Genomic DNA, 27,359 nt, shown 5'->3' on the forward strand with positions numbered 1-27,359 from the left:
GAGTCGAACCGGGAGGGACGGAGAGCCGCGTACAGTGTCAGGTTCACCCCGCTATGGCAGCTGCCTTATTAGCGGGACATTAAGACGAGACATATTCGAGGACAACTCTGTGAAACTGTACAATTGCACTACTAATCGAAAGGGTTTTACTTGAGGCGCGGCCTCCTCCCGGACGGACGGACGGAGCAGGATCTGTGTGGTGTTGACACCCCGATTTGATCTGGGGGAAAGATGGCGGCCCCGGCGGAGTGCACCATCAAAGTAATGTGCCGTTTCAGGCCACTGAACAAATCCGAGGTGGAAAGGGGGGATAAATACGTCCCTAAATTTCAAGGAGACGACAACGTAGTGGTTGGGGTAAGTCTGCGCCAATGTATGTATATATCTGAACCGCTGCCTTAGCTAGCTTTCCATTGTAAATGAACGCTAGCTAGGTAACTAGCCAAACCTAACCCAGAGATGGGCTGCGTCCCGAAATACAGCAGTGAACGTACCCTAACAATTATTACCCTAACAATGAGTTATGTGCTTGATTTAGCACACTACTTAGTAAGTTATGCGCAGTTTAGGAAGGACGCCCATTGTGGCCGAGCCAAGTCCAATGACGGTCAATAGCTAACGTGAGATAGACATTGTAGAACAGTTGGTATCATTTGCTATAGTCTTAGCTAGCAAACGTAATGTGTGTATTTTTACTTAAAATCTACGTATATTTTATTCTAACCTTTAATATAGCTGTGTTTTAAACCGCACTCTGCCTTAGTAGTAATATGTACAAATAAGTGCACTACCATTGCCAGTTTGACACAGTAGTTAGTGTACTAGGATGCGGTTTATGACCGAGCTTGGATATGCTAACTGAATAGCTCCCTAGCCCAGCAGCTAACAATTGTTGCATTTTATTATTGACTTGTTTACTTTGTTACCAGGTAAGCTAGTTATTTATATTGTTCATACATTTTAATTACTGCGGGAAAAAACTTTAATTTCAGAGCCGTCGACAATACCTGTTATTATCATAATAATGTAATGGGCAGTCCGCCCATCTATCCTTAACTTTTCATTCTTTCTTCTTTGTGCCTTTAGTAGAAAACTACTAGAACCCCAAGTCCTATTAAATACACAGCATCAAGGCTTTATTCAAATATAAATAATGATAATACATGAATCGCACAATTTGCAGAGTGATTGTGCGCTTCATTATTTTAAAAGGAAGTTGGCACAGCATCACTGCTGCAGTTTGTTCATCATTCCGAACTTGGCCCACCTATTCACATATGCCAGTCAAACAAAAGCAAACAACCCATATTGTCAAATGAATTTTATTTAAATGTAACTTACTAAAATAATTTCGAGTGCATTACAACATGTAACAAACTATAAACAGGCAAACATGTCATGGCCTGCCTTTATTTGACTTTTAATTAGGAATACTGTTGAGCCACCAAGAAAACATAACAGTAGTTAATATATAAATATATGGTTTGTATAAATATACTGTATATGTACAACATAAATATATGGTTTGTATATGGAGGTAATTGACTTTTGGATTCTGGTTAGTATTTAGATGACAATTACATTTTGCAGCTTGCACTTATTGTTAAAACCAGCTGCTAGAATTAGATAACAGGTTGAAGATGTTATCAGGTTTAGATTAGGGATGCAAATTTTGCTGATTGCTTTTACCCGATAAAAGTCTTAATAAGACAGATTTATAGTGTCTTATTAAAACATATAACCAAAGCCGCTCAGGTGGTGCAGCGGTAAAAACACACGCTGCAACCAGAGCTGGGATTGTCATATAGAATCTCAGTTCTGCTTTGCCAGCTGAGGCTGAGCGGTCACATGAACAACGATTGGCCTGTTGTTCAGGTGCGTTGGACTAAGCCGGATATGGGTCTCTCTCTGTCAGACTGGTGCAATTACGACCTCTGCTGGCTGATTAGAGGCACCTGCACAGAGATGAGGAAAGAGTGCTCTTAGGGTGTGTCTCTCCATACACAACGCTAGGTGGCACAACACTCGTCAATGTGTGGGTGATAAGATGCATATGGCTTGCTGCCCACGTGTCGGAGGGGGCATGGGTTAGCTTCGATCTCCTCAGTCAGAGCAGTGATCGGCATAAGCGGAGAGGAAGCATGATGCAATTGGGGGAAATTGGACGCGCTAAAGGGGGAGAAAAAGGGGAGAAAATGCATAAAAAAAATAAATAAATAAATAACCAAGCTTTATATCGAAAAGTTACGCATGCTTTATTGATTAATACAGTGTAATGAACTGTCCTGTAATGTTATGTAGAACAGTAAGATGAACATAAACACAGTGAGCAAAATCAGCATAGAATGTAGATTTTAAACCAAGTCGGTAGCAAAAACTTGATTACAAGTTCTAAGTAAACACACTAATCATAATTTATAGAGATGCAGCCGGTATATTTAAGGTTTTCCTGACAACTTTAGTATGTAATTATTATAAGATGATAAGCAGAGTTTTACGTTTTATACTGGAACACAATGCAAAATATCCACATCATTTTTCTAAAAAAACAAAAACATGTTACACATATCCCACAAATCCATGTGCAGAGTTTAACATGCAGTTTGACTCCATACTAATGCAAACCGGCTTCACAATTTGTGATTTTTGATGTGTAATATTTTTGCCATATATTATTTAAATAATATAAAATGCAGTGAATTTAAATAGTGTCAATCTAAATACAGTCTTACTTTGTTTAGACTGTAGCTCTGCTTTAGCAGTGTCAGCTGATTTAAATTAATGTCATTTTTAACTGTAAGCATTAATCAAACAATTACTTCTCATGTCACTTATTGGTTAACCAGTTAATCAGTGACATCCCTAGTTCAGACTGATTAAAATAGTTTAATATGGCTTAATATTAAGCAAACACAATTTCTTGACTTAAATTAAGTTTTACTCACATAGGGCTTACTAATGTTATGTTCTGTCCAGGCATCATATGCCAGCACACAAACATACAAAGAGTTGAGTTGTCATGTGAAAATGTTAGGCAATTATAAAGCTAGTGACATGGTATTTGTGTCCTTGTTTTGTCTCCTAAACATTTTATTTCTATTCTAGAAAACGCAAAACTAAAAGAACTCAAGTGTAGGTGACCTTTAAGCAATCACAGGAAGCACGGTCCTTAATATCTCACACGTTTGCTTTACTACAATAGAATAAAAACAGTATGAAGAAAACTTTCTTGTAAATGTCCTACAATCATTTTGTGTGCTTTCTTGTAGGACTGCACATGAACAACTGTAAAAAGTTAACATGCTTGACTCAATTTAAAACCCCAAACACTGTCACAATTGTCACTGTTCATGTTTACATGTTTATTAGGCTTTGTATACTCTAAAAACATGTGTAATTAGAATCCCTTTACTTCACTACATTGTATTCTGGACATGTTAAACGACATTAGTCCAGAAATAATGTTTCAGAAAAGACATTACAGGTCCTGTCTATCTGCTACACTCATTAACCATTAACATTGGCTAATATGTGTGCCCAAACGATACTGGTTAGGGTCTTATGTAAGATAAACTGTTGTTTCTTGATTCAAGCCTGACTTGCCTGACAAAAAACTGTTTAGCCTTTTCTTTGTAGCTACTTCTTTCTAGTGTGTGCTGTCGGGTATTGTTAAGTAAATGTGGAGGAGGTGTCACTTCAGGATGTTCATTAATTGCTCCAGAAAACCTTCGTTAGAGTTTGTTTGTTCGTTTATAAGGATTTTAACGTCATGTTCTTACACTTTGGTTACATTCATGACAGGAACGGTAGTTACTCATCACACAAGGTTCATCAGTTCACACAAGGTTATTTCGAACACAGTCATGGACAATTTAGTATCTCCAATTCGCCTCACTTGCATGTCTTTGGACTGTGGGAGGAAACCGGAGGAAACCCACGCGGACACAGGGAGAACATGCAAACTCCACACAGAAAGGACCCGGACCGCCCCACCTGGGGATCGAACCCAGGACCTTCTTGCTGTGAGGCGACAGTGCTACCACTTAGCCATCTTCGTTAGAGAAGATCTTGCTGATTGCATTACTTGTGAGTTACACATCACTGTTTCATAAAAGACATACAAAACACAGTGGTTGTAAAAATAGTGGTGCAAAGTGTGTATTTTAAAAACCAAATTTTAAAGAGATAGGATTGCTGAATGACTTGACAACTAAATTGTTTATAAGCAGCACTCAGATCTTAGTCAGACTGAACTTCAGCTGCATCATTGGTTGTTTGACATGCAGTGTGTCTGAAGGTGCAGTGAACTATTATTAATTGCAAAAACAAGCTAAGACTGAGGTTTCAGATGATTTGCTACGTTTTAAATATTTGGTCTGGTGTTTTGTCAAAATATATAAAACTTATGACTTATACCCAATAATAATAATAATATTTTTTATTATCGTATGTTTTAGTTAGTGTCTTCTCAGTTCATTTTTGTTTATTTCGGGACACATTATAGCACCACACTAGGTGTGGCTTTATTGTTTTAAAATGAGTTTTCAGTAGAAAAGACTAAGAGTGGGGGGTGTTACAGTGTGAGTTCCCATGTTATGTCATTGTAGCTGGACCGCAGTGTAAGCATACAGATCAAAGCTTTTGACCACAACAGAGTTGTCAGCAGCGCAAACGTTTTCCAAAATCCCAGTGTACATCCAGCTTAATAGAGAAGTGCATTCTGCGTTATACATAATTAAAAAGGGTAAAGTGTGCTTCTTTGAGGCAGCCTGCACATAAATTGTCAATCATCACAGTGATGCATTGGAAATGGGATTAGCTTGCACAAAGTTTGCTGACTTTTTTTTTTATCAGTGTCTGATTTATAAAGATGTTCTTTTAACATTATCTGTCATTTAAATGTGATTTGCTGTTATAAATTTGATGATTTGCCAAGCACAGCACTTGACAATCTAAAGTGTAGCATATTGTACAGTGTGTGATGTGTACAAAGATAATAATCATAGCGACATGAATGAAAAAGTAATAGCTGTAGTAGTGTATGTGCGCACAATATTAAGCCAATGGTCCCTTTAAATACCACCTTTAAAAATAATGTGTATTTTTAATTTTTTTTTAAATCTGGTCAAACCTGAAAGCACACATCTAAAATTGCCATTTTAGAAAGACCTTTGACATAGGCCTTAGGTTAATGTATTAAATGTGATTTACATTCTTGCCATGAATGTAACTGTGGTGTTGACATGGCATTAAATCCATAATAAACCAAGTAATAAATAAATCCAGTTGTTGGCTTGTACATTTCCATGCTTTTCTTTAATATTTAAAAAATTGTCATGTGTTCATGGTGTGGCTCACACTACTCAGGCGTGTACCCTTGTTAAGTGCTTGTATGGTGGCACTGCTTGGTAACCCAATTTCTCCAGTTGTTATTTTCCAGCATGTTTGAAATTCTACAATCAGCCATGCAGTCTGCATGAGTGAGAATGGGCGTGTAAAAAGAATGAAAAGTATGCTGAGTGCATCACAAAGCATCCAGCATACCCCCTGTGTCAGGATGCACACAAAAGAGAAGAAAGCTGTCCTCTATCCCATAATAATAATAATTATAATAATAATAATAATGATAAATAGTGTCCTAAATGATTTCCTCTCTTGATGGATAAATATTTTGTACACCCTGTATAGTAAAGTACGGTTTGAGGCACACCCACCAGCTTCTCGGCTGAAGCTGTGTCTCTGAGCTGATCAGTTTCCTGATCCATGTGTCTCAAACACCTCATGATTTAAAATTGCTTACAAATTTTGTATAAAAATTAAGATTTTAATAAAAGAAATCAATATTGTAGCTAGTTTTGTACAGCTCTAATTATAAGGTTCTATTGCGGAGTTGGTCCAGAGTATGTTGGCTTTTAACATTGCAGGACAGGAATAGATGACATCTATCTAGATTTAGACTAGAGTTCTGCCAAATACACACAGTAGGAAATTCCTGTTGGTTTAAATGTTTCATCTGTCGTTTCTACAGGCTTTGTCTTTGTATTGCTTACATTTGTACTTGTTTATATCTCTATCTGTCCTTTATTTGCCTTATGTGTACAGTGTCGGTTGGTTTAGGTAGTTACATCCGCAATTTGCCTTCATGAGCCAGTGTGTTGTATTTAGCGTTGTTTTTCACTGTTAGGAGTTACTTAATAGTTTTCAAAAAGCTTTTGCAGCAACCAATAATTTTAACCTGCTTCATCTGTCTTAAGCAAGAACACTTTACAAGGAGGTAGCTCTAATGGCCAGTTGATTATTTTGCACTGGCAACCCACATAGTGAAAATATGAAGTCATAACTTAATTGAGTAAGAGGTGGGTCAAGAACTATGACAAGACATGTAACGTGTTAGTAATGGCAGAGTGGCAGAGTAATGACGGATGGTAAAGCAGGCCTTCTGGATCCACCATAGCTGACATAGCAGCCTAAGATGCAGAAGTAGATTTATTGTTTTATTTATTAAAAAAATTATCCGATTGGGAAGCAAGATGGAATAGATCAGACCTTTATTTGCTTTTTACAGCTAAAAACTACAACTGAGCATAAACACAGATTCCTGCCATGAATGTCATAGTTTTATTTCTGATAGGTTTTTAGATTAAATGTATATTATATTAGAAAGTATATTATTTATATTATTGATATTTATTTAGATGAAATGACTATTATATATTTTTATAATTATATCAGTGAGTGTTTAAAACTTGACCTCAATAAATAGGAGGGCTGTTCATGTAGTTTTTGGTCATATAATGTGCTTTGACCTGACATCAGTAGGTAACAGAGAACAAGAAGCAGGGCTTACTGTCACTGCTTTGTAATCTATGTTGGTCTGACAAAAAGGGTCCATTAGTTGTTTTAAAGGATGAAACAAAAATCCCTATATCAGTCATTAAGGTTCACTGAGTTTATCCATTAGCATGCGCTTAGCTTGCCAGCATGTGTGGGTTTTTTAATCTGTACAAATGAACTACAGCCACAGAACTTGGCAATATGCAGGATCACCAAATGGATTAGGCCATGACATGGCACTGAATATCTGCCAACTTCTCCACCCTAGTTACTGCAGATCTACAATATGCAGTGTATCTGATAACCAACAGCTAGAATGAACAAATAAACTGTAGTTTAGTTGACTTTTATGTACACTGGCCTTAATTCCTCCAGGGAAAATTACATTTTATAGTTTTGGTAAAGGTTATTATTGAGGAGTATTTTAATTGTTAACAGCTTGATCATAAGCTGTTTAAATTCTGACCTCGTGTTTGTTAGGGTTGAAATTCTGCTTGGTCATTGTCTGAAACTAGCTGTTATACTCTTCCATGTTTTTTCTACTGTGTTAATTATGACACATATAACCACTTGTACTGGCATCAGTATAGTAGCAAATAAATTTGAAAGCATATTAGTTACAGGAGGAAAAACATGCAGCTCTTTTTGGATTTTGAAGATTTATTAAGAGTTCTTTATTTTTTCCATAGTTAGTTTAAGCAGATTAAAAAGCATTTTTTTAATGTTAACTTAAATAAAGATCTGTTATGGTTATTTAAACAGATTAACAGATGTGTGTCCCAGAAGTAAAGTTTAAGGGCAAGAAAAGCAAGCTGTAGTTAGTAGGAGGCTCTGGGTCAACGATTTTCAGACTAGCAATTAATTGAATACTGATGGACTATTGGCTATTGGTTTCAATAGCTTCTACATCGAGAGAATTTTTATTATTCTGTTTTCAATTCAGTAAGGTAACTTTTTGCCTGTCTCACACCCAGTAAGTAGGTTAGTACATGACATGGTGTTCATATTTTAGGTTGTTTTACACAAATGTGATTACATAAAATGAGTGGGCTGCACAGTGGCTAAGTGGGTAGCACTGTCGCCTCACAGCAAGAAGGTCCTGGGTTTGATCCCCAGGTAAGGCGGTCCGGGTCCTTTCTGTGTGGAGTTTGCATGTTCTCCCCATGTCTGCGTGAGTTTACTCCGGGTGCTCCGGTTTCCTCCCACAGTCCAAAGACATGCAAGTAAAGTAATTTGGAGATACAAAATTGTCCATGACTGTGTTTGACATTAAACTTGTGAAATGATGAATCTTGTGTAATGAGTAACTACCGTTTCTGTCATGAATATAACCAGAGTGTGTAAAACGTTAAAATCCTAATAAATAAATAACAGATTGTCACGGTTGTAAGTTGCTTACTGTAGCAGATGAAGGTTTATTGCTGTCCAGTTTGTAAATGCACATCATATATGTATTTCCTCCAGCGTGAGAAAACACTTCAACTCTGCTTTTTCTTTTTTGGTTTCTGTTATTCAGGGCAAGCCGTACGTCTTTGACCATGTTTTCCCGTCTAACACTACACAGGAGCAGGTGTACAACGCCTGTGCTCAGAAGATTGTTAAAGGTAAGCAGGATACAAAAGAAAGACTTGTACTTGCTAATAGTGGTGGTACAGTTCAGTGTGATTATGATTTAGGGTGCCATCATGCAGTTCTAAATTCATTTTAATGCACATTATTCTTGTGGCTGTCTTGTTAAGAAATTTTAGCCTAGCTTACATTTAGTTATTTAGGTGATGTTTATTAATCAGAGCTGGCAGGAATTAATCTGATTGCATATATCATATCCTTTACAAATATATGAAAATAGAAAAGTGCTTTTTCACTGAAGTGTACCTGTAATACTTTAACACCAAAATTAATGAGCAGTTAAAACGTTGGCAATTTATAATCTTGCTGATAAACGTTCTGTATTACTAAACATTTCCTTTTTGCTGTAGATGTGCTTGAGGGTTATAACGGTACAATATTTGCCTATGGGCAGACATCTTCTGGAAAAACACACACTATGGAGGTAAGCTTCTCTAGCAATAGCTTCTTTTTTTACTAGCACTGTGGAACTGAAATGTATGCTTCCACTAAATGCATAATTCAATTGCACAAAATACAAATAATTAATATTAAATATATGTTATTTTTTGCTCAGGGTAATCTGCATGACCCAGACGGTATGGGAATCATTCCACGTATTGTACAGGACATATTTAACTACATTTACTCGATGGATGAAAATCTGGAATTCCATATTAAGGTAAATGAACTCTGGAGTTTTGCAGAGATGAATAGTTATAAGTACTTGGTTTTTTGAATACACTAGGAGCCTTTTTTACATTTTAAAACCTTATCTTCCAGCACTGGTTTACACACATGCAGGATTTACACTACAGTTTACCTGGCTGCTTATTTCAATGCATGGATTTGATCAAATGACTGTTTAAAAAAAAAAAACTTGCATTCATCTGTCAGTTCTGCCTCCTCTATAGTGACCAGTGAACTGTCAGACTGATTTGGTGTTGATTTACTAAGATATTGCAGAAGGCTAAGGGCATTTCCTTACGAAATCACTAATTTCTCCTGTTTGGGTAAATAGAATTAGTTATGAAGTAGCTAGTTTTGTCAAGTAAATGATGTTTAATCCCATTAGTCAAGTTAAAATTCTTCATATGCGTATCTGATTACAAAATTGTTTATACCCCATCTACAAGCTGTGTTTAATATAATGTTATACACAAATAGACCAGGTAACTTGGATCAATTCCATGTTCTAGACTACAAATAACTCTTAATGGGGTATTTAAATGTATTGATTATCAGTATTTATAAGTATTAATTATTTCTAATTTGTTTGTTTTGACAAATATATATTGGAAAAAATACACTTTATTTTTGAGAATGATGGTGATTACATTGCCTTGGTATTATAAATTATTTTGTAATGTGTTTAAATCTTTATAATGTTTATATAGTAATGCTCTGTAAACTAACTTACGTTTTGTTGCTAGGTGTCATATTTTGAGATTTACCTGGATAAAATTCGAGACTTGCTGGATGGTAAGTGTAATTATTTTATTATCACTGTTTTAAATTTGCATTGCAGTCACGAAACACATCTAACGTAATGCAATGTTTTCCTTTCAGTATCTAAGACTAATCTCTCTGTGCATGAAGACAAGAACAGGGTTCCATACGTCAAGGTAAAATATAAGACTTTCACTGGTATCAGAGAAGCCACTTGTGGGGGTTATTGTGTTCAGAATAGAAGTAATTGATTGTCTCACTTGTTCTGCAGGGTTGCACTGAGCGCTTTGTTTGCAGCCCTGAGGAGGTGATGGACACAATTGATGAGGGCAAATCCAACAGACATGTGGCTGTGACAAGTAAGCCAACAGACGTGTTTTCTGTTATTCACAAATACAAAACGGTGGTGTCCTGAAGGGAAATAATTAGAAATAAATAGAGGAAACTATTACATGAATTGCAGAATTTCTTGGTATTTAGTTTGTCCCCCCCTTTGAGATGCCGCATTTCACCTTGCTGGCTGAAGCTGTGTGTGCAGACTCATACAGCAATCTTTTAGATATTATAAGCAAACGGTTTATTTAAAAGTATAAATGTATAAATGTTCTTTTTGTCATTTCATCTTTGCATTTCATGATCTGTAAATGTTTTTGTTCAAAGAAATTCGCACTGCCAATTTCACAAATGTGCTTACTTTTTAGTAGTGCAAAATACTAAGTAATTTGTATAATGTTTACAAAGATCCAACTTGGATTCCCTCAGATTGTTATTCTGATTGTTTGATTTGTAATAAAATCGAGAAAAATGTCGAAAAATTAACGGAATCACCTAGAAAGTAAACAGGATTTACCTTTTTGTTTACAAGATTGTTGAGGATTCTTTAAACGCAGACATGTGTTGTTGCCACATACATTTTAGTCACCAGAGATTTGCAAGTCCCAGGGGTGGTGTTTAGAGCTGCTGTTGTCAACAGCCACAGTAGATATTGGCTGCGTCACCAAGCAGATGATTCAGTTGTTTCGGCTTCCACAGCCCTTCATGCTGCAGTTCTAAGATACATATATTATAGACAAATGCTATGTAGGCCCTTACTTTTCCATGTCTGTGGGAATTTGGACTCATTAACTCAAAAGAGCATCTGTATGGGTGGGCACTGATGTCGGTCAAGAAAGCTGGTCAATTGTTGTACCAGTTCATTTCAGAGCTATTACATGAGGCTGAGGCCAGAGCTCTTTGGAGGCCACTAAAGTTTCTTTGAACCAAGCCTTTTTTCATGTTATAGACCTTACTTTATGCACTGGGGTTCAGTCATGCTGGAACATGAAACGGCCATTCTTAAACTCGAAAGCAAAAAATTAGTTATTACATTATTTATTACACCTGTTAGCAATTGCTGTGGAATTCAGGAAACACGTGCTAAACATGCAGATAATGACAGCAGCAAACAGTCAATAGTAGCAGCAAAAGATATGAGGTGCAATTAGCAGTGAAAAATGAAGCGCAATTGGGCCTCATTTGGACTGGTGATGCCATCAAGACTTGTTTCTCAATGACAATGAGCTAGCGCCACCTCACTGCCTCTGTTTTCCTTTATTTTAACCTGCTGTAATGTCTTATTTATCTGTGTTTTAGACATGAATGAGCACAGCTCTAGAAGTCACAGTATCTTCCAGATTAATGTAAAGCAAGAGAACACACAGACAGAGCAGAAACTGAGTGGAAAGCTCTATCTGGTTGATTTGGCTGGTAGTGAAAAGGTAAATGTCTTTCTTTGTTTATATCCGGTTTGTATTTTTTACTTCGTTTGGTTCCTTGTTTGACTCCTAGTTTGTGGTTATTTACACTCTGTGTGTAGGTCAGTAAAACTGGAGCTGAGGGAGCTGTATTGGATGAAGCCAAAAACATAAACAAGTCGCTCTCTTCTCTGGGCAACGTTATTTCTGCGCTGGCTGAAGGATCGGTATGTATTAAGTTCTGTTTTCATGCACTTTTCAAGCCACCAATAGTTCATGATATTGTATCATGTAATTTATTTTGTGTGCATTTTTCCCCATTTACCTGCTTTCCCTTATTGTGGCATTTCACGAACATGGTATGCATCTATTTCAGACATATGTTCCATACAGAGACAGTAAGATGACCAGGATTCTTCAGGATTCTCTGGGTGGTAACTGCAGAACTACCATCGTCATCTGCTGCTCTCCATCCTCGTTTAATGAGGCTGAGAGCAAATCCACTCTCATGTTTGGACAGAGGTGATTATTTGTGCACAGTTTACACGTTTACACAGTTACTGTAGATAAGGGTTTTTCCAACTTTTTTCAAGTGACCCACATTTTGTCCGAGGTTTTGACCCAGGCAACACAAACAATGCATCAAAATGAAACACAAAACGAAATATATTTAATAAAAATGGTCGCAATCTGGTCCTGCTGTGGTTTACAAGATGTAACGCAAAGGCTCCACAAGGGGGCATGTGTTCAAGTTAATTTTGTGTTTGTGTCTGTTGTTTTTTCCCCCTATTTTTCTCACAATCTAGTTGTATCCAATTACCCAATTGCATTACGCTTCCTCTCTACTGATGCTTATCTCCACTTCTGATTGAGTCTAACAAACGCCCCCTTCGACATGTGCAGTAACCGACTGCATCTTTTCACCTGCACAAGGCAAGTTCAAATCCGGATCAGCTTTGTGTACGGTAGAGCCTCACCCAGATCAATGCATTATTCCTTGACTCCATGCAGGCGCCATCGAACAGCCAGCAGAGGTCGTAATTGCATCAATTATGAGCTCCCGGCTCCGGCTTCCCACACTGTATGAACAACAGCTAATCGTTGTTCATGTAGCCGTCCAGTTTCGAGCCGATGAGTTCAAAATGTCAGCTCTGCCGTGCTAACGTGTTTTACCGCTGCGCCACCTGAGTGGCTTCGTGCCTGTTATAATTGATTGATTTAATTATTATTATTTTTTTCTGCGACCTATTTTTTGTTTGCTACCTACCCAAGGTTTGTGTCCGAGTGTTTAAAAACCCTGCTGTAAAGTATATGGGCATCCTTTTTAATTAGTGGGTTTGGTTATTTCAGCTACACTAGTTGCTAATAGATGCTGTGTAAACAGTTGTGTAATCTTAATGGGCAATAGAACATTGCATCGTCATTGGAATGGTATATAACGTTGGCAATAAATCAGTATATATTTTAAGTTCACTGTTTTTTAATGTGGCATAAAATAGCACCTTTTTGACAAGTTAGTTAATCACATTTGGTGTTACTGTGCAGTGGAAACATGTATCAGTTAGGCATGATGGTGCTTAGAAGGTGTTAAAGCATAATCATGTCTTTATGTGGCAACACTCAATACTCAGTCCCATATTACCTTTGGATAAATCATTATATACATAACCATTTGAAAAGAGACAGCCAGCTATGGTTTAGGTGTCAAAAGAACTCTATAACTGCACTTTGCATTTGAGTGAGTAAAGTTTATTAGTGAAAAAATAAAGGCCGCCTGATGTTTGGGTGTCCACATACTTCTGCTCACACTGTTATTTTAATATTCGTTATGTAACCCATAATTAGGTGTATACAGAAGCCACATAGTTAATTGTGCGTGTTTGTACATGTGTATGTGCTATGCTGTTCTCAGAGCAAAGACCATTAAGAATACAGTAACTGTGAATGTGGAGTTGACAGCAGAACAGTGGAAGAAAAAGTACGAGAAAGAGAAAGAAAAGAACAAAACACTCCGCAACACCATCACCTGGCTGGAGAACGAGCTGAATCGCTGGAGGAATGGTACAAACAAGAACATTTATTTGCTGTCTACATATTCACTCTGTCATCAGACAGGCCCAGCTTGGTTGTAAATGATGCATGTTTGTGGTTGGCTGTAGGTGAGAGTGTGCCGATTGAAGAGCAGTATGATAAGGAGAAGGCCAACGCTGATGTTTTGGCTCTTGATAACACCGTAAATAATGACAAGATTGCTTCCACTCCTAACATCCCTGGTGTACGCCTGACCGACGCGGAGAGGGACAAGTGTGAGGCTGAACTGGCCAAGATGTACAAGCAGCTGGATGACAAGGTGATGCTGGCTGTTGAGTTTGTGTCCGAATTTCAGTTGGGGTTATTTACTGCTATATATTTGGAATTTCCCTTCTTTAAAAGTCACATTTTCTTCCTTGTATAGGATGATGAGATTAACCAGCAATCTCAGCTTGTTGAGAAACTCAAGCAGCAGATGTTGGACCAGGAAGAGGTAGGAACCCCTGCATGTTTTAATTTTACATACTGTCTCTTTTATAGAATTTGGCTTTGTTGAATTCAATTCTATTAATTGTGACATGTAAGATGTTACCTGGCTATTGCAGCTCCATGATCTTGTCAATATAGGTCATAAAATAAATACACTGGTACAGCGATTAAGGTGTATCGACTGAGGTTGCGGATTCAGAGCCTCACGATTGCCAAGCTTCCACTAAACAACCCTCTGAACAAGGCCCCTAACCTCAGTGGCTTGTATTGTATTTTTTTTACCTTAGTAGTTTATGTCTTGGCGCTCCAGTGGCGCAGTGGTAAATTACTGCCAGGATCCAGGTTTCGAATCCCCAGCTGTGTCGATTGGGCGTCTACATACTAGCTACATAGCTACAGACATAGCTACATATTAGCTATGTCTGAGGAGGGGGTATGGCTGATGCTGCACAAGGGATTGGTGTCCTGTCTGGGCAGTGTTACTGTATTGTGCCCAGTGATTCTATGAGAGCCAGACCTGCTGTTACCCTGATAAAGTGAATAGTTTATGTCCCTTTTAGGAAAGTACAAAATGTATCTGTATTATGGAGGCATTATTGAGGTATTATTTTATTTACAAAATCCCATTTTACATATACATAATATTTACATTTTGGTAGTCTTTCACTCTTAATTAAAGATTCTTTATGTAACCCATCATGAGTTGTACACAGAAAGAAGCCTCATAGTTAATTGTGCGTGTTTGTACATGTGTGCTGTTCTCAGGGCAAAGACCATTAAAACACAGTAACTGTGAATGTGGAGTCGACAGCAGATCAGTGGAAAAAAAACACTATTTATAAGTTTATATTTATACGTTTCACTATTTAATATTCCTTTCAAATATGCTTATTACATTGATAGACCAAATCTAGTTTACATGGTCTTTTAAATGACACTTACAGGGGTTGGACAAAATAACTGAAACACCTGGTTTCAGACCACAATAATTTATTAGTATGGTGTAGGGCCTCCTTTTGCGGCCAATACAGCGTCAATTCGTCTTGGAAATGACATATACAAGTCCTGCACAGTGGTCAGAGGGATTTTAAGCCATTCTTCTTGCAGGATAGTGGCCAGGTCACTACGTGATGCTGGTGGAGGAAAACGTTTTCTGACTCGCTTCTCCAAAACACCCCAAAGTGGCTCAATAATATTTAGATCTGGTGACTGTGCAGGCCATGGGAGATGTTCAACTTCACTTTCATGTTCATCAAACCAATCTTTCACCAGTCTTGCTGTGTGTATTGGTGCATTGTCATCCTGATACACGGCACCGCCATTGGATGCACATGGTCCTCCAGAATGGTTCGGTAGTCCTTGGCAGTGACGCGCCCATCTAGCACAAGTATTGGGCCAAGGGAATGCCATGATATGGCAGCCCAAACCATCACTGATCCACCCCCATGCTTCACTCTGGGCATGCAACAGTCTCGGTGGTACGCTTCTTTGGGGCTTCTCCACACCGTAACTCTCCCGGATGTGGGGAAAACAGTAAAGGTGGACTCATCAGAGAACAATACATGTTTCACATTGTCCACAGCCCAAGATTTGCGCTCCTTGCACCATTGAAACCGACGTTTGGCATTGGCACGAGTGACCAAAGGTTTGGCTATAGCAGCCCGGCCGTGTATATTGACCCTGTGGAGCTCCCGACGGACAGTTCTGGTGGAAACAGGAGAGTTGAGGTGCACATTTAATTCTGCCGTGATTTGGGCAGCCGTGGTTTTATGTTTTTTGGATACAATCCGGGTTAGCACCCGAACATCCCTTTCAGACAGCTTCCTCTTGCGTCCACAGTTAATCCTGTTGGATGTGGTTTGTCCTTCTTGGTGGTATGCTGACATTACCCTGGATACCGTGGCTCTTGATACATCACAAAGACTTGCTGTCTTGGTCACAGATGCGCCAGCAAGACGTGCACCAACAATTTGTCCTCTTTTGAACTCTGGTATGTCACCCATAATGTTGTGTGCATTGCAATATTTTGAGCAAAACTGTGCTCTTACCCTGCTAATTGAACCTTCACACTCTGCTCTTACTGGTGCAAAGTGCAATTAATGAAGATTGGCCACCAGACTGGTCCAATTTAGCCATGAAACCTCCCACTAAAATGACAGGTGTTTCAGTTATTTTGTCCAACCCCTGTATGTATAATGTACTGTGGTACATTAGGGGTGGAAACAGAGTTCATTAAAAGTTGCAATTAGTTTCTCATGGTATTGTGATGGTATTGTGGAATTTACCATTTGTAAATAGGCTACTTCCACAAGGAAGTCAATAATGTAACATTAAAACAAATCTCTCTGAATCCACAAAGCAAGTGGATTTTATTAATGCATTGCAAGGGCGGCATGGTGGCTCGGTGGGAAGCACGGTCTCTTCACTGCAAGAAGGTTTTGGGTTTGATTCTTAGGTGGAGTGGCCCGGGTCCTTTCTGTGTGGAGTTTGCATGTTCTCCCCGTATCTGCGTGGGTTTCCACCGGGAGCTCCGGTTTCCTCCCACAGTCCAAAGACATGCAAGTGAGGTGAATTGTAGATACTAAAATTGTCCATGAATGTGTTTGACATTAAAAACTTGAACTGATAAATCTTGTGTAATCAGTAACTACATGTTCTGTCATGAATGTAATCAAAGTGTGTAAAACATGACGTTAAAATCCTAATAAATAAAAGAATAAATGTATTCATTGCATGAGCTACAGTTAGAAAAGAGGTTGTAGCTAGCTACATGTCTTTAGAGACTTTGGAAAGGGTGTGAAATTTGTAAGCATGGTAATTAATGTGCACCTCTGTTTGGCTTTGTATTAACTACATGTGCTTTCTCCAGCTGCTGGGCTCGTCACGTAGGGACCATGATAACCTGCAGTCAGAGCTGATGCGGCTGCAGATGGAGAATGAAGCGTCTAAAGAGGAGGTGAAGGAGGTGCTGCAGGCTCTGGAGGAGCTGGCCGTTAACTACGACCAGAAGAGCCAGGAAGTTGAGGACAAGACCAAAGAATTTGAAACCCTTAATGAGGAACTCAGCCAGAAATCGGTATATATAAATACACAGAAAAGTACTCAAACATTTTAAACATGAGCACTAAGCTTGCTGCCAAAGTAATTATCTGTACTTTATTTTTATTACACACATCTGCTATGCCATGAGCATTCTTCCCACACTTGTCAGTGTACCTTTTGTGTATCTGAAGATTTGAAGATTGTGTTCACTTAAAGACTAGTTAAAGATACAGATCTTATTAGTGCATGAGTGTAAACAACCAAGGAATATCTAGTCCAGATAAAATAACTTCTTGGTGATTTGTGACAGGAACCTAGGATAGTATTATTTCCTGTCAATTACTAATGAGTATAATGGTACATAATGCATATTTATGGTTTTTAAGTTACATTCTTTTTTGTCTGTTTTTTCTAGAGCGTTTTGGCCTCTTTAGACTCAGAGCTGCAGAAGCTGAAGGAGATGACCAATCACCAGAAGAAGAGAGTGACTGAAATGATGTCTTCACTACTAAAGGACCTGACAGAGATTGGTATTGCTGTGGGCAGTAATGACATAAAGGTTAGTGTCACACTGCTGATCTGGCTGTTGGAACACTTATTTATTCAGATGTTTTGAAAGCATTTGACTTGCCGAATACCACCATTATTTTCGACATTAAACTTAATAGCATATAGGCCCACTCTGTTCAGCACCCTGTATAAAATAACATTACTGTTTGGAGCCATGAAGATTTGTTAAGCTCTTTATCGTTTTCCGCTACCTCAGCTTAAGGTTAAATTAATTTTATCTCATTCTTCGACTTTCTTTTATTTTTTAGTAGATCCCCTTGCATACCACTAGAGGGAGACCGTACCATAGTTAGAAACCACTGCATTAGAACAGGCGCTTCAGTGCCTTGTTTTTAGCCATGTTTTCCCTTTGCTGTCCTTAATGCTCAAAAGCAGACATTGTAGTTACATGCTTGTTTTAAGAGTGACAGTCAACACAGGCTTTTGGGGGGTGCAGTGGTCTATTACCTTACCCTACCACAGCTGGGATCTGGGTTTGAATCTCAGCGGTGCCATCAAACATCTGCTAATTAAACACTTCATGTACCATTACAAAATATTACACTTTCCTGTGGCAACAGAGGAAATATTTAACAGTGACAGGACTGAAAGCACATAAATAGACTCTTAACATACACTCTTAGCTTCTAACTGTTCCTGCCATGAAAATGGCATAAGGGCTGGCATGGTATTTAAACCACAACAAGGCGGTGCTACTAGCCATTCAGGGGTCTACAGAGACATGATTGGCCATGTCCAAGCTCTCTGAGGGATTGGCTCCCTGTCCAAGGTGTTTCAGCCTTGTGCCCAGTGTTTCCCAGCGGAAACAGACCTGCCACAAACCTGATCAGGATAAAGTTGTTGATAAAAAAAAAATTGAAAAATTCAGTAATTGTTTTCTATAACTTATTTTGTGCTGCACACCCTGTCCCCTTTTCTTTCTTTCTTTTTTTGTTGTTGTTTCTTTTTGTCCCATTTTGCGTTCGTCTCTGTCTCTTAGCAGCATGAGGGCAGTGGCGTGATCGACGAAGAGTTTACGGTGGCCAGGCTGTACATCAGTAAGATGAAGTCTGAGGTGAAGACTCTGGTGAAGCGCAGTAAGCAACTGGAGGAGGCGCAGACGGACAGCAACAAGAAAATGGACGAGAACGAGAAGGAGCTGGCCTCTTGCCAACTCCGCATCTCTCAGGTAATTGACGCAAGACATGTGTGACTTGTGTGATGTGTGAATTGTACATGCTTCGTATTTGTTTTAAAACCTTGAACTGCATTCACAAGGATGTGTTGGTATAAATGCACTGATTTCTATGACATTCAAAGCAAACAACATGTTAATAAAAAGTTGCCAAGAAGCCAGACAATGTGTAAACTCTGCTACCCTTTTAAACAGACAGATGTAGAAATGCCATAAAACCTTTCAGACAATACCTGACATGGTCATGTGTCAACCAGTAATTTTATTTGCCATTAATTGTAAGCCACAAACAGGTGTGATGTAAAATATCATGTCTGAAACCCTAAAATGTGTATGTTGTGCAATATGTCTTGCTGTTTTAACTGTGCCAGTTTTATATTGTTTTATTTTTGTTTCTGCAGCATGAAGCTAAGATTAAGTCTCTAACAGAGTACCTTCAGAATGTGGAACAGAAGAAGCGACAGCTTGAGGAAAATGTAGACTCCCTCAATGAGGAACTTGTGAAAATCAGTGCACAGGGTATATACACGTTACCTCACATATCTCCACATCTCAAGACTACAGTTTTTAGACTGCATGATCTGTTTGTAATTTTATATAGTGTGTATACTGTATTCAGTCATTCAGAATTGCACGAGTTGTGATTCCTGCACAATCGGCATCCACAGGTTTTATGACCATGCTTATTATCTTTTACAGAGAAAGTTCATGCTATGGAGAAAGAGAATGAGATTCAGACAGCCAATGAGGTCAAGGTAGGTTTTGTGGTGATGTGTGATGGTTAAAACACCTTGCCGGTAACATGTTATTTATAACAGTGTACTTGAGTAAGAATAAAATAACAGCTGTTATAATGTTTGGCTGTGAAATGGGCTGTTCAATGTAATATATTACATTCTTGGAAGCCAAGTTTTACTCCAGACCCAGTGACATGGTTTCTTTCCCTGTTTATGCAGTAAGCCTGTTGTACTGTTACTTTCTTGCTTACTTTATTTGATTTATAGTGCTTTGTTGTGTAGGAAACCACTGTATTAACATAGCCTATTTTTGGTGCACATCTACATTTAATTTGTAGTGTTTTTTAAGTATAGGTTAGTCAGCATTTCCACAGCAGAAGGCCACCCAAGGAGAATGGGGGTCCCTGTTGAGTCTGGTTCTTCTCAAGGGTTCTTTTTTAGAGGAGTTTTAAAGCAGTTTTAAAGGAGTTTTTCCTTTCCACTGTCGCCCTCGGCTCGCTCAACAGGGGTTTTTGGTCTGTTGGTCCTGGAGTTTGTAAAGTTTTTTTTTTTGACAATGTCCATTGTAAAAAGCACTATACAGATAAAATGACTTGACTACAATTGACTAGATGTGGTTGTAACTGAATGTGTGTTTGTATGTTCAGACAGCAGTGGAGCAGCAGATCCAGAACCACAGGGAGGCTCATCAGAAACAGCTAAGCAGTCTGAGAGATGAACTGGAGACTAAGGAGAAACTCATTACTGAACTGCAGGAGTAAGAGAAACAGCATTCTACAAATAAATAAAGTTGCATGCATTTCTTGATGTTTTGATAGCTCTGATCACCATATTTTTTTCTTCTTTCTTCTCTTTTTATTTGTCTCACTCTTCCTCTCCCTGTCAGTATGAATCAAAAGATCATGCTGGAACAGGAGCGTCTGCGGGTGGAACATGAGAAACTTAAAACGATGGACCAGGACAAGAGCCGTAAACTGCATGAACTCAAGTATGTTTCCTTCCTCTTAAAGTCAGTGTTTATGAAAATTCTAAATGTGTTTATTTCATTGTCTTAGTCATGATAATTGTTTGTTGTGTTTGTATATTTCTTATTGTCTGTAGAAGGCAGTATTGGTAGGTAAATCCAGCCCTTTGCTGTAATGGTGTAAATGTGGACAATAATTAGGTTAAGGAAACACTCACTATATGTAAACTAGATAAACAATACACAACACCAGCAAAACACAAACTAACAATGGATATTGTGTTCCTCACAAACAGTGTTTTACAACAAGAGTCTGATGACTTTGTCTAGGATATGTCAGTCGCTATATTGTTAATAGAAATGAAGACATAAAGGCTGGAGAATAAGTTGTGTATAAAGCCATAACTGTAAATGTTCCATCTGCTGCAGGTGTATAAAGCATGTTCTGTTAAATTAAGACTATTAAAGTGAGGACTGGTATTAAAACAGTATTTGAATAATACTTTGACACTTCCTGGATCAGAGGCTTTTTGACTGTAACTGATGTCCGCTTGGCCTGTGTATGTATGTGAACAGGGTTATGCAGGACAGAAGGGAGCAGGCCAGACAAGACCTTAAAGGCCTGGAGGAGACCGTGGTAAGTGCCTGACTTACCACACAAATCTGCCATTATATGTGTGTTTGTGTATATATGTTTTGAGGTACTCAGTATATGTTTTTTCTACTATTCTACTCAGGCTAAGGAACTGCAGACTCTTCACAATTTGCGGAAGCTGTTCGTGCAGGACTTGGCAACTCGGGTCAAGAAGGTAGAACATGTTCAGGTTTTTATAATATTAAATTTATGGAATCGGACTTTTATTTTTGAGAAATTTTAGATGCAACAGGCATTTTAGATGGTAGTTGATGGCCGCAGACAGTAAACCACCCATTCATTGCTTTGGCATCTCAAAATATTAAAAATAATATGTAAAGGAATTGCCATAAGTCTGAGACCACTAATAAAAATGTTTCTCATTTTTATGCTATGTTTTTCACTGCTAATATTATAATGAGCATTAACAATTGGAGTAAAAAGTTAAATCTTTGAATAAAGTGCCAAATGAACAAACAAAGATACATGTTTTAGAATATGTATTTGTCTGTACTCTTATGTCTTGTCTTATCCATTATTTTCTAATAAAGCATATGCTCAGATGTCTTTGATCATGTGGATTTGATCTATTAATCAGAACCTTGTTTAAGTAAATACATTTGCAGTCATTGTTCATCTAGTATTAACAAAATTGCCAGTTCAAATACTAAGGCATTCTGAAATTCCTGTAAAAATGTAAATATTCGCCTTTTCACTTAAATTGTTATGCTAGTTAAAGAATGCATTAAAAAGCAAAATAGAAGCATTTCCACCAGTTGACTCAGACTTTTGACCCCCAGCGTATGTGTATAGTACATATAGAAAGTATTCAGACCTCTCAACCTTTTTTGCAGCCTTGTCTTGTTCATTTGATTTTAAATGGATATATCGGCCAATTTTGCCCACCAATATAAACTTAATCCCCCACAATGACAAATGATTTTGTAATTCAGTAAAAATTTAAAAACAGACCCTGTGTTGTGACATTGTGAATTGTGGTCAGGTGCACCCTGTTTGCTCAGTTGGAGTCCAACCAATCCATGATGGGACAAAGAAGCATCTCCATGATCAGAATATAACAAATTATATTATTTAAAAAAAAAATACTTACAATAAAACAATGTATCAAACGTAATATGAATAACTAGTTATTCGAACATGTTTTGAAGCATTGTCTTAAAACATTTTGCACCTTGATGCTGAAATAGACATATTTTCTACCATATTCAGACTGTATTTCCTTTTTGTGTGTGTCAAAAACAAGAGTTATTCTTTTTATTGCAGAGTGCAGAGATGGACTCAGATGACACTGGTGGCAGCGCAGCTCAAAAACAGAAGATCTCCTTTCTGGAGAACAATCTAGAACAACTTACTAAAGTCCACAAGCAGGTACACACACACACACACACACACACACTCACACACACTCACATGCACTCTAGATTAATGTATTTAGAGACAGTAAAATAGTCCAGACTGTTTAAAAGCTCTTTCTTGAAGGTGAAAGTGAAGGTTGTTTACATTTTTATTCCTGTAATATTTTTGAGTACACATTTACCTTACATTTATATTTTGTCTGTGCGCTTGTGTGTAGCTGGTGCGTGATAATGCTGATCTGCGCTGTGAGCTGCCCAAGCTGGAAAAGCGCCTGCGTGCCACTGCTGAGCGGGTGAAGGCCCTGGAATCAGCTTTAAAGGAGGCCAAAGAGAACGCAGCACGTGACCGCAAGCGCTATCAGCAGGAGGTGGACCGTATCAAAGAGGCTGTCAGAGCCAAGAACATGGCCCGCAGAGGACATTCTGCCCAGATTGGTAAGCACTCGTACGGACACAGAGCTCAGCGATATTGAGTCATAATTTTGTTACCTGCAGATCTTTTTCTATTAAAGTCACCCTAAAATTAATAGTCATTAATTAGTATTTGCTTCATTCTGAATGAAAAAGTGAATCAACTCGCCACAGAAAAAAAAAAAAACAAGACAATATACAACAAACATCAAAACCCTTCAACAGATATCAAACTACTAATACATTTTTACATCGAGGAGAAATGGCAAATTGAAAGGAAAACACAGACCATAAACTTTGGCAGATACAACACACTAAATTTTTCTTATATGCTAATGCAGGACGTGTGACATCACAAATGACTGAGCTCATAAGTTTGGTTATTAGCTTGGAAATTGAATCAGGAGTTTGGGGAGAGTAAAAGTTTAGTATTCCCTGTTACTTGTGAATATTATGAGTGTTTTTCAGTCCTTATTAACTTCTTCTTTTTTAAAGCCAAACCAATCAGACCAGGACAGCAACCGGTCGCTTCCCCCACCCACCCTAACATCAGCCGCTCGGGAGCGGGGCTCTTCAGCAACCAGCCACTTGCAATCCGAGGAGGCGGAGCTAAACAGTAAAGTGCGTGTTGATATTTTGTACTTTTTTTTTAACTTGTAGAAAGTTTGATTTGTAATGTTAAACCTTCTATTGTTTTCTTTTTCTAGGGTTTAAAGCTTGAAGTTGTCTAGATGATGTTGCTATGATACAGAACAGCTGAACGTTCTCTCCTGCGGTGGACAGTTCTTCAGGCCTAACATATTAAACTATATAAATATATATATATTTGAATATAAGTATATATATAATGTATGAAACTATCCTACATGTGCTGTACAGTTGTCCCCTTTTGCTCATTTCAATAGAGCTTCATTTCCCACACAGAAACACTAGCAAGACTAAAACAAGTGCAGTCACTGCAATGTAAGTAGCTCATAGCTTTACTCTAAAATCGATCATCCTAGTCCCTCACTGTGCCAAGCGGAATGTATCTTACAGCAAAACTTACACATGTTTAAAAAGGCAAAAATGAATGAAAAAAATAGAAAAAGAAAGAAAAACAGCAAATGCATTCTATTAGCTTGTTCATGTATGTTACTGCTACCTGTTTTGATTTTTTTTTTTAAAGGAAGTGGTGTAGTTCTCTCTTGCGGAGCAGTTTTCATTATACTAATTCACCTGATTGGAAAAGTTTAGCACTACAGTGTGACTGTACATAAGCACAGAACCTGAGTAAGTTATTAAGCATTAGGGTTTTAGTATGAAATAACATTATTAACAGTGGGTGTGTTTACATGAACACTGATAATCAGATTTTGCCAGTTTTATAATTAGTCAAGTCCCAGCATACTCTAGATTAGCGCATCATGATTTTTATTCAATATATGAGTTTTAAATTTACACTGGCCAATAGATGGTGCCATCGACCGGTCGGGCATATGCACGGACACGATTGGCTATGTTTGAGGGGATGGCCATTAAGAGGGGCACTTGCCAGTGTGCTCTCAGTGCCACTCCCAAGGCCAGATGAATTAGGGATGCATGAATCCCAGGTAAAAACAGTGTCTAAGCAGGAATGCAGACCTAAATACAGGAGCAGCCATAAGAGATTTTTAAGATATCAGTTGTCATTTGTGAAAACACACCTGATAGTTAAAACGGCTATTACGAACTGCAAACACTACTACAGTACTAAAGCCGCTCAGGTGGCACAGCGGTAAAAAGACACGTCCGAACATCGTATCGAATCCAGCTCTGCTTTACCAGTTCGAGGCTGAGTGGCTGTATGAGCAACGATTGGCCGGTTGCTCAGTTGGGGGTCGGGACAAAGAACTGGATGTGGGTCTCTCTCTGTCAGAATGCGATTACGACCTCTGCCGGCTGATGAGGCGCCTGCACAAGAGATGAGGAAGGAGTGCTCTTAGGGTGTGTCTCTCCGCATGCAACGCTAGGTGGCGCCACACTCATCAATGTGTGGGTGGCAAAAATGCATCCGGCTGCTGCCCATGTTTCGGAGGGGATATGGGTTAGCTTCGATCTCCTCGGTCAGGGCAGGGTTCAGCATAGGCAGAGAGGAAGCACGATGCAAATTGAACAATTGGATGCCCTAAAGGGGGAGAAAAAGGGGGGAAAATAAATAAATAAATAAGTTAATACTGACATAGATGTCTATGCTGATGTTATATTTTGAATGGTTAGAAGAAAAACTCACTGATGAATCTAAGATTGCTGAAGTGTACGTACACCTGGTGATCGAATCACTGCCAAAATCTGACTTATTGCAGTTATCAGATTGTGTAAACACACCTGATGGACAGAAAGAAATGATGAAACGAAGCGACAGTTTAAAAGACGACTGAAAGCTGCTGTTTGTAGACACTCCACATGATAATTTAATGCACTGTACAGAACATAGTGGTTGATATGCATCATTTCTGATAGTGATATCAGCATAAAGATATTTGTGAACTCTCAGTCTGTGTAAATGAAAAGTCTCTTGTCCTATTATAGATATTGCTGTTTTTATAGCCGATGGAGAAAGTTAATACTTACAATATTGCTGCTCCCTTCCCTGTTAAGGTGGATTTAATAAATCAATCACTAATCAAGTCATCAGTCGATCCTTTGAATTTAGTCTGCTGCTTTTAATTAGGCGGGTTTGATAACATTTGTAGCGTTCTAAGTGTCATGGATTTCTGCACATTTTGAGTGGAATGTTGCAATTAGAGGAAGTGGGTTTGGGCTGTTTTAGCTTTTAGTTTTAGTAAGCCTGTTCTCTATATGTTCATGTGTTCCACGTTTATTCTGATCAATGTGGAGAATTTCAGCTTTTTAGTTAAGCACATGTTCTCTTCATTTCAGTGTAGACACAACATGTGCACAATTGGACAGAATTGTTTTTTCTTTAGTAAACTGCCTCAGAAATTGACATGGGAATGGATCAGAATTTCCAAAAGCATTCAGCAAAGGTCGTGTACCGCTATGCACCGAAATGCAAGCCCACGATTGAAAAATGTGTTCTCCGGTCATTGTCTAGAATAACGTGTGCAGATAGTGTAAGGTAAAGGCTTTAATAAATCAGCTTAGTTTTATTTGTCAGCTAGGAAGCGTTAATGAAGTTTGAATGTTACTGTAGCCATTATGCTTGGCTTTGACTCAAATCAAAGGCAATGAAGCTTAATATAACACTCCACATACGTTTTGTCGCCTTGTGATTGCAAGTTCTCTTCTAGATGGGTTCATTAGTTTTGAATATTTGGATTTTGTCCACTTCTAAGATTCAGCATGAAATGAAATTGCTGGCCTTTAAATGGTTGTTGAATTTTGGACGGGGTCTATTTAAGTCATTTATCATGTTTTCATTCATTGTATTTGCAGGTGTATGTTTTTATTTATTTGTTTTAATATAGACATAAAACGTTTTTGGTTGTTTCAGTTTTCTACATGTTGGTTTTATTTCCTTTATCTTTTTTTCCAGTTTTAATAAATGATTTAGCTTAATATTTCATCTGGTTAGTTCTCCTTGTGTAAATTTGGGTGGCTGAATAATTTTGACAGAAATAATGTTGATATGTGCAATATGGATCAGATATAATTCAGCTTTCACACTACGTGATAAAAGATGAATTATTAGGGATGAATTACCAACACACACTACTGGCCTGTTTTTTTTTTTTCTTATTAAATTTGAAAAGCACTTTAAATGTCTGTTACACCTGAGTATAAACATCTCAAGTCAACTTGACTAAATGAAAATTTTCCTTGCAGAAATTTGAAATGACCAAACTGTTTTGGACAGTTTCATTAGTGAAGGCCGGTTGTTTTAAAAACTGTTTGTTTTCTTCGAACCAGCATTGTGATTTAAATTATGTTAACATTGTTATTATTGTCTGGAATGATGAGAGATATTGTGTGTGCTCACACTCAGCTCTCTAAATTGTGCTGAATCATTGACTGGACTAAACTGCTATGTATATTTCTTCTAAATGCTTACTGTAGGTCAGGTTTTCACCCTTGACATGAAATGCCAATAAAGTTAATGGTTAAAAACATTGAACATTTGTGCTTTATTTATTTATTTATTTTTTTTCAATGTTTTGTTGCAACATGATGATATTAATAATTCTGGTTCTGTACAGCTCTGCATGTGACAGTAAACAAAGTGCCTGACATAAAGAACACCATGTTAAATTATAAATGATGAAATACTAGAGACCTTGGGAAAGTTGTAAGTTGAGTGCAGTTAGGGAAAGCAGAGATGTAGTACA

General features: G+C 38.0%; 1 protein-coding gene across 2 annotated transcripts; it reads left to right on the forward strand.

Annotated features, from left to right (window-relative positions):
* kif5bb (kinesin family member 5B, b) lies at positions 1-27,148 on the forward strand. Of its 2 annotated transcripts, none has more exons than XM_063002944.1 (26): positions 1-357; positions 8,351-8,438; positions 8,814-8,887; positions 9,020-9,124; positions 9,876-9,924; positions 10,012-10,067; positions 10,163-10,250; positions 11,524-11,648; positions 11,747-11,851; positions 12,001-12,146; positions 13,537-13,685; positions 13,784-13,974; positions 14,080-14,148; positions 17,014-17,220; positions 17,602-17,745; positions 18,736-18,924; positions 19,332-19,449; positions 19,630-19,685; positions 20,315-20,424; positions 20,554-20,655; positions 21,208-21,268; positions 21,369-21,440; positions 22,550-22,654; positions 22,860-23,076; positions 23,548-23,673; positions 23,760-27,148. In XM_063002944.1, the coding sequence occupies exons 1-25, from the start codon at positions 232-234 to the stop codon at positions 23,670-23,672; spliced, it is 2,877 nt and encodes a 958-aa protein (XP_062859014.1). In that variant the 5' UTR covers positions 1-231; the 3' UTR covers position 23,673; positions 23,760-27,148. The 2 variants fall into 2 exon arrangements, with proteins under 2 accessions (XP_062859014.1, XP_062859015.1); XM_063002945.1 differs by having other exon boundaries at positions 18,739-18,924.
* Positions 27,149-27,359: the final 211 nt, after the last annotated feature.

Source organism: Trichomycterus rosablanca, chromosome 10 (assembly GCF_030014385.1).
Source record: "Trichomycterus rosablanca isolate fTriRos1 chromosome 10, fTriRos1.hap1, whole genome shotgun sequence".
Taxonomy (NCBI): Eukaryota; Metazoa; Chordata; class Actinopteri; order Siluriformes; family Trichomycteridae; genus Trichomycterus; species Trichomycterus rosablanca.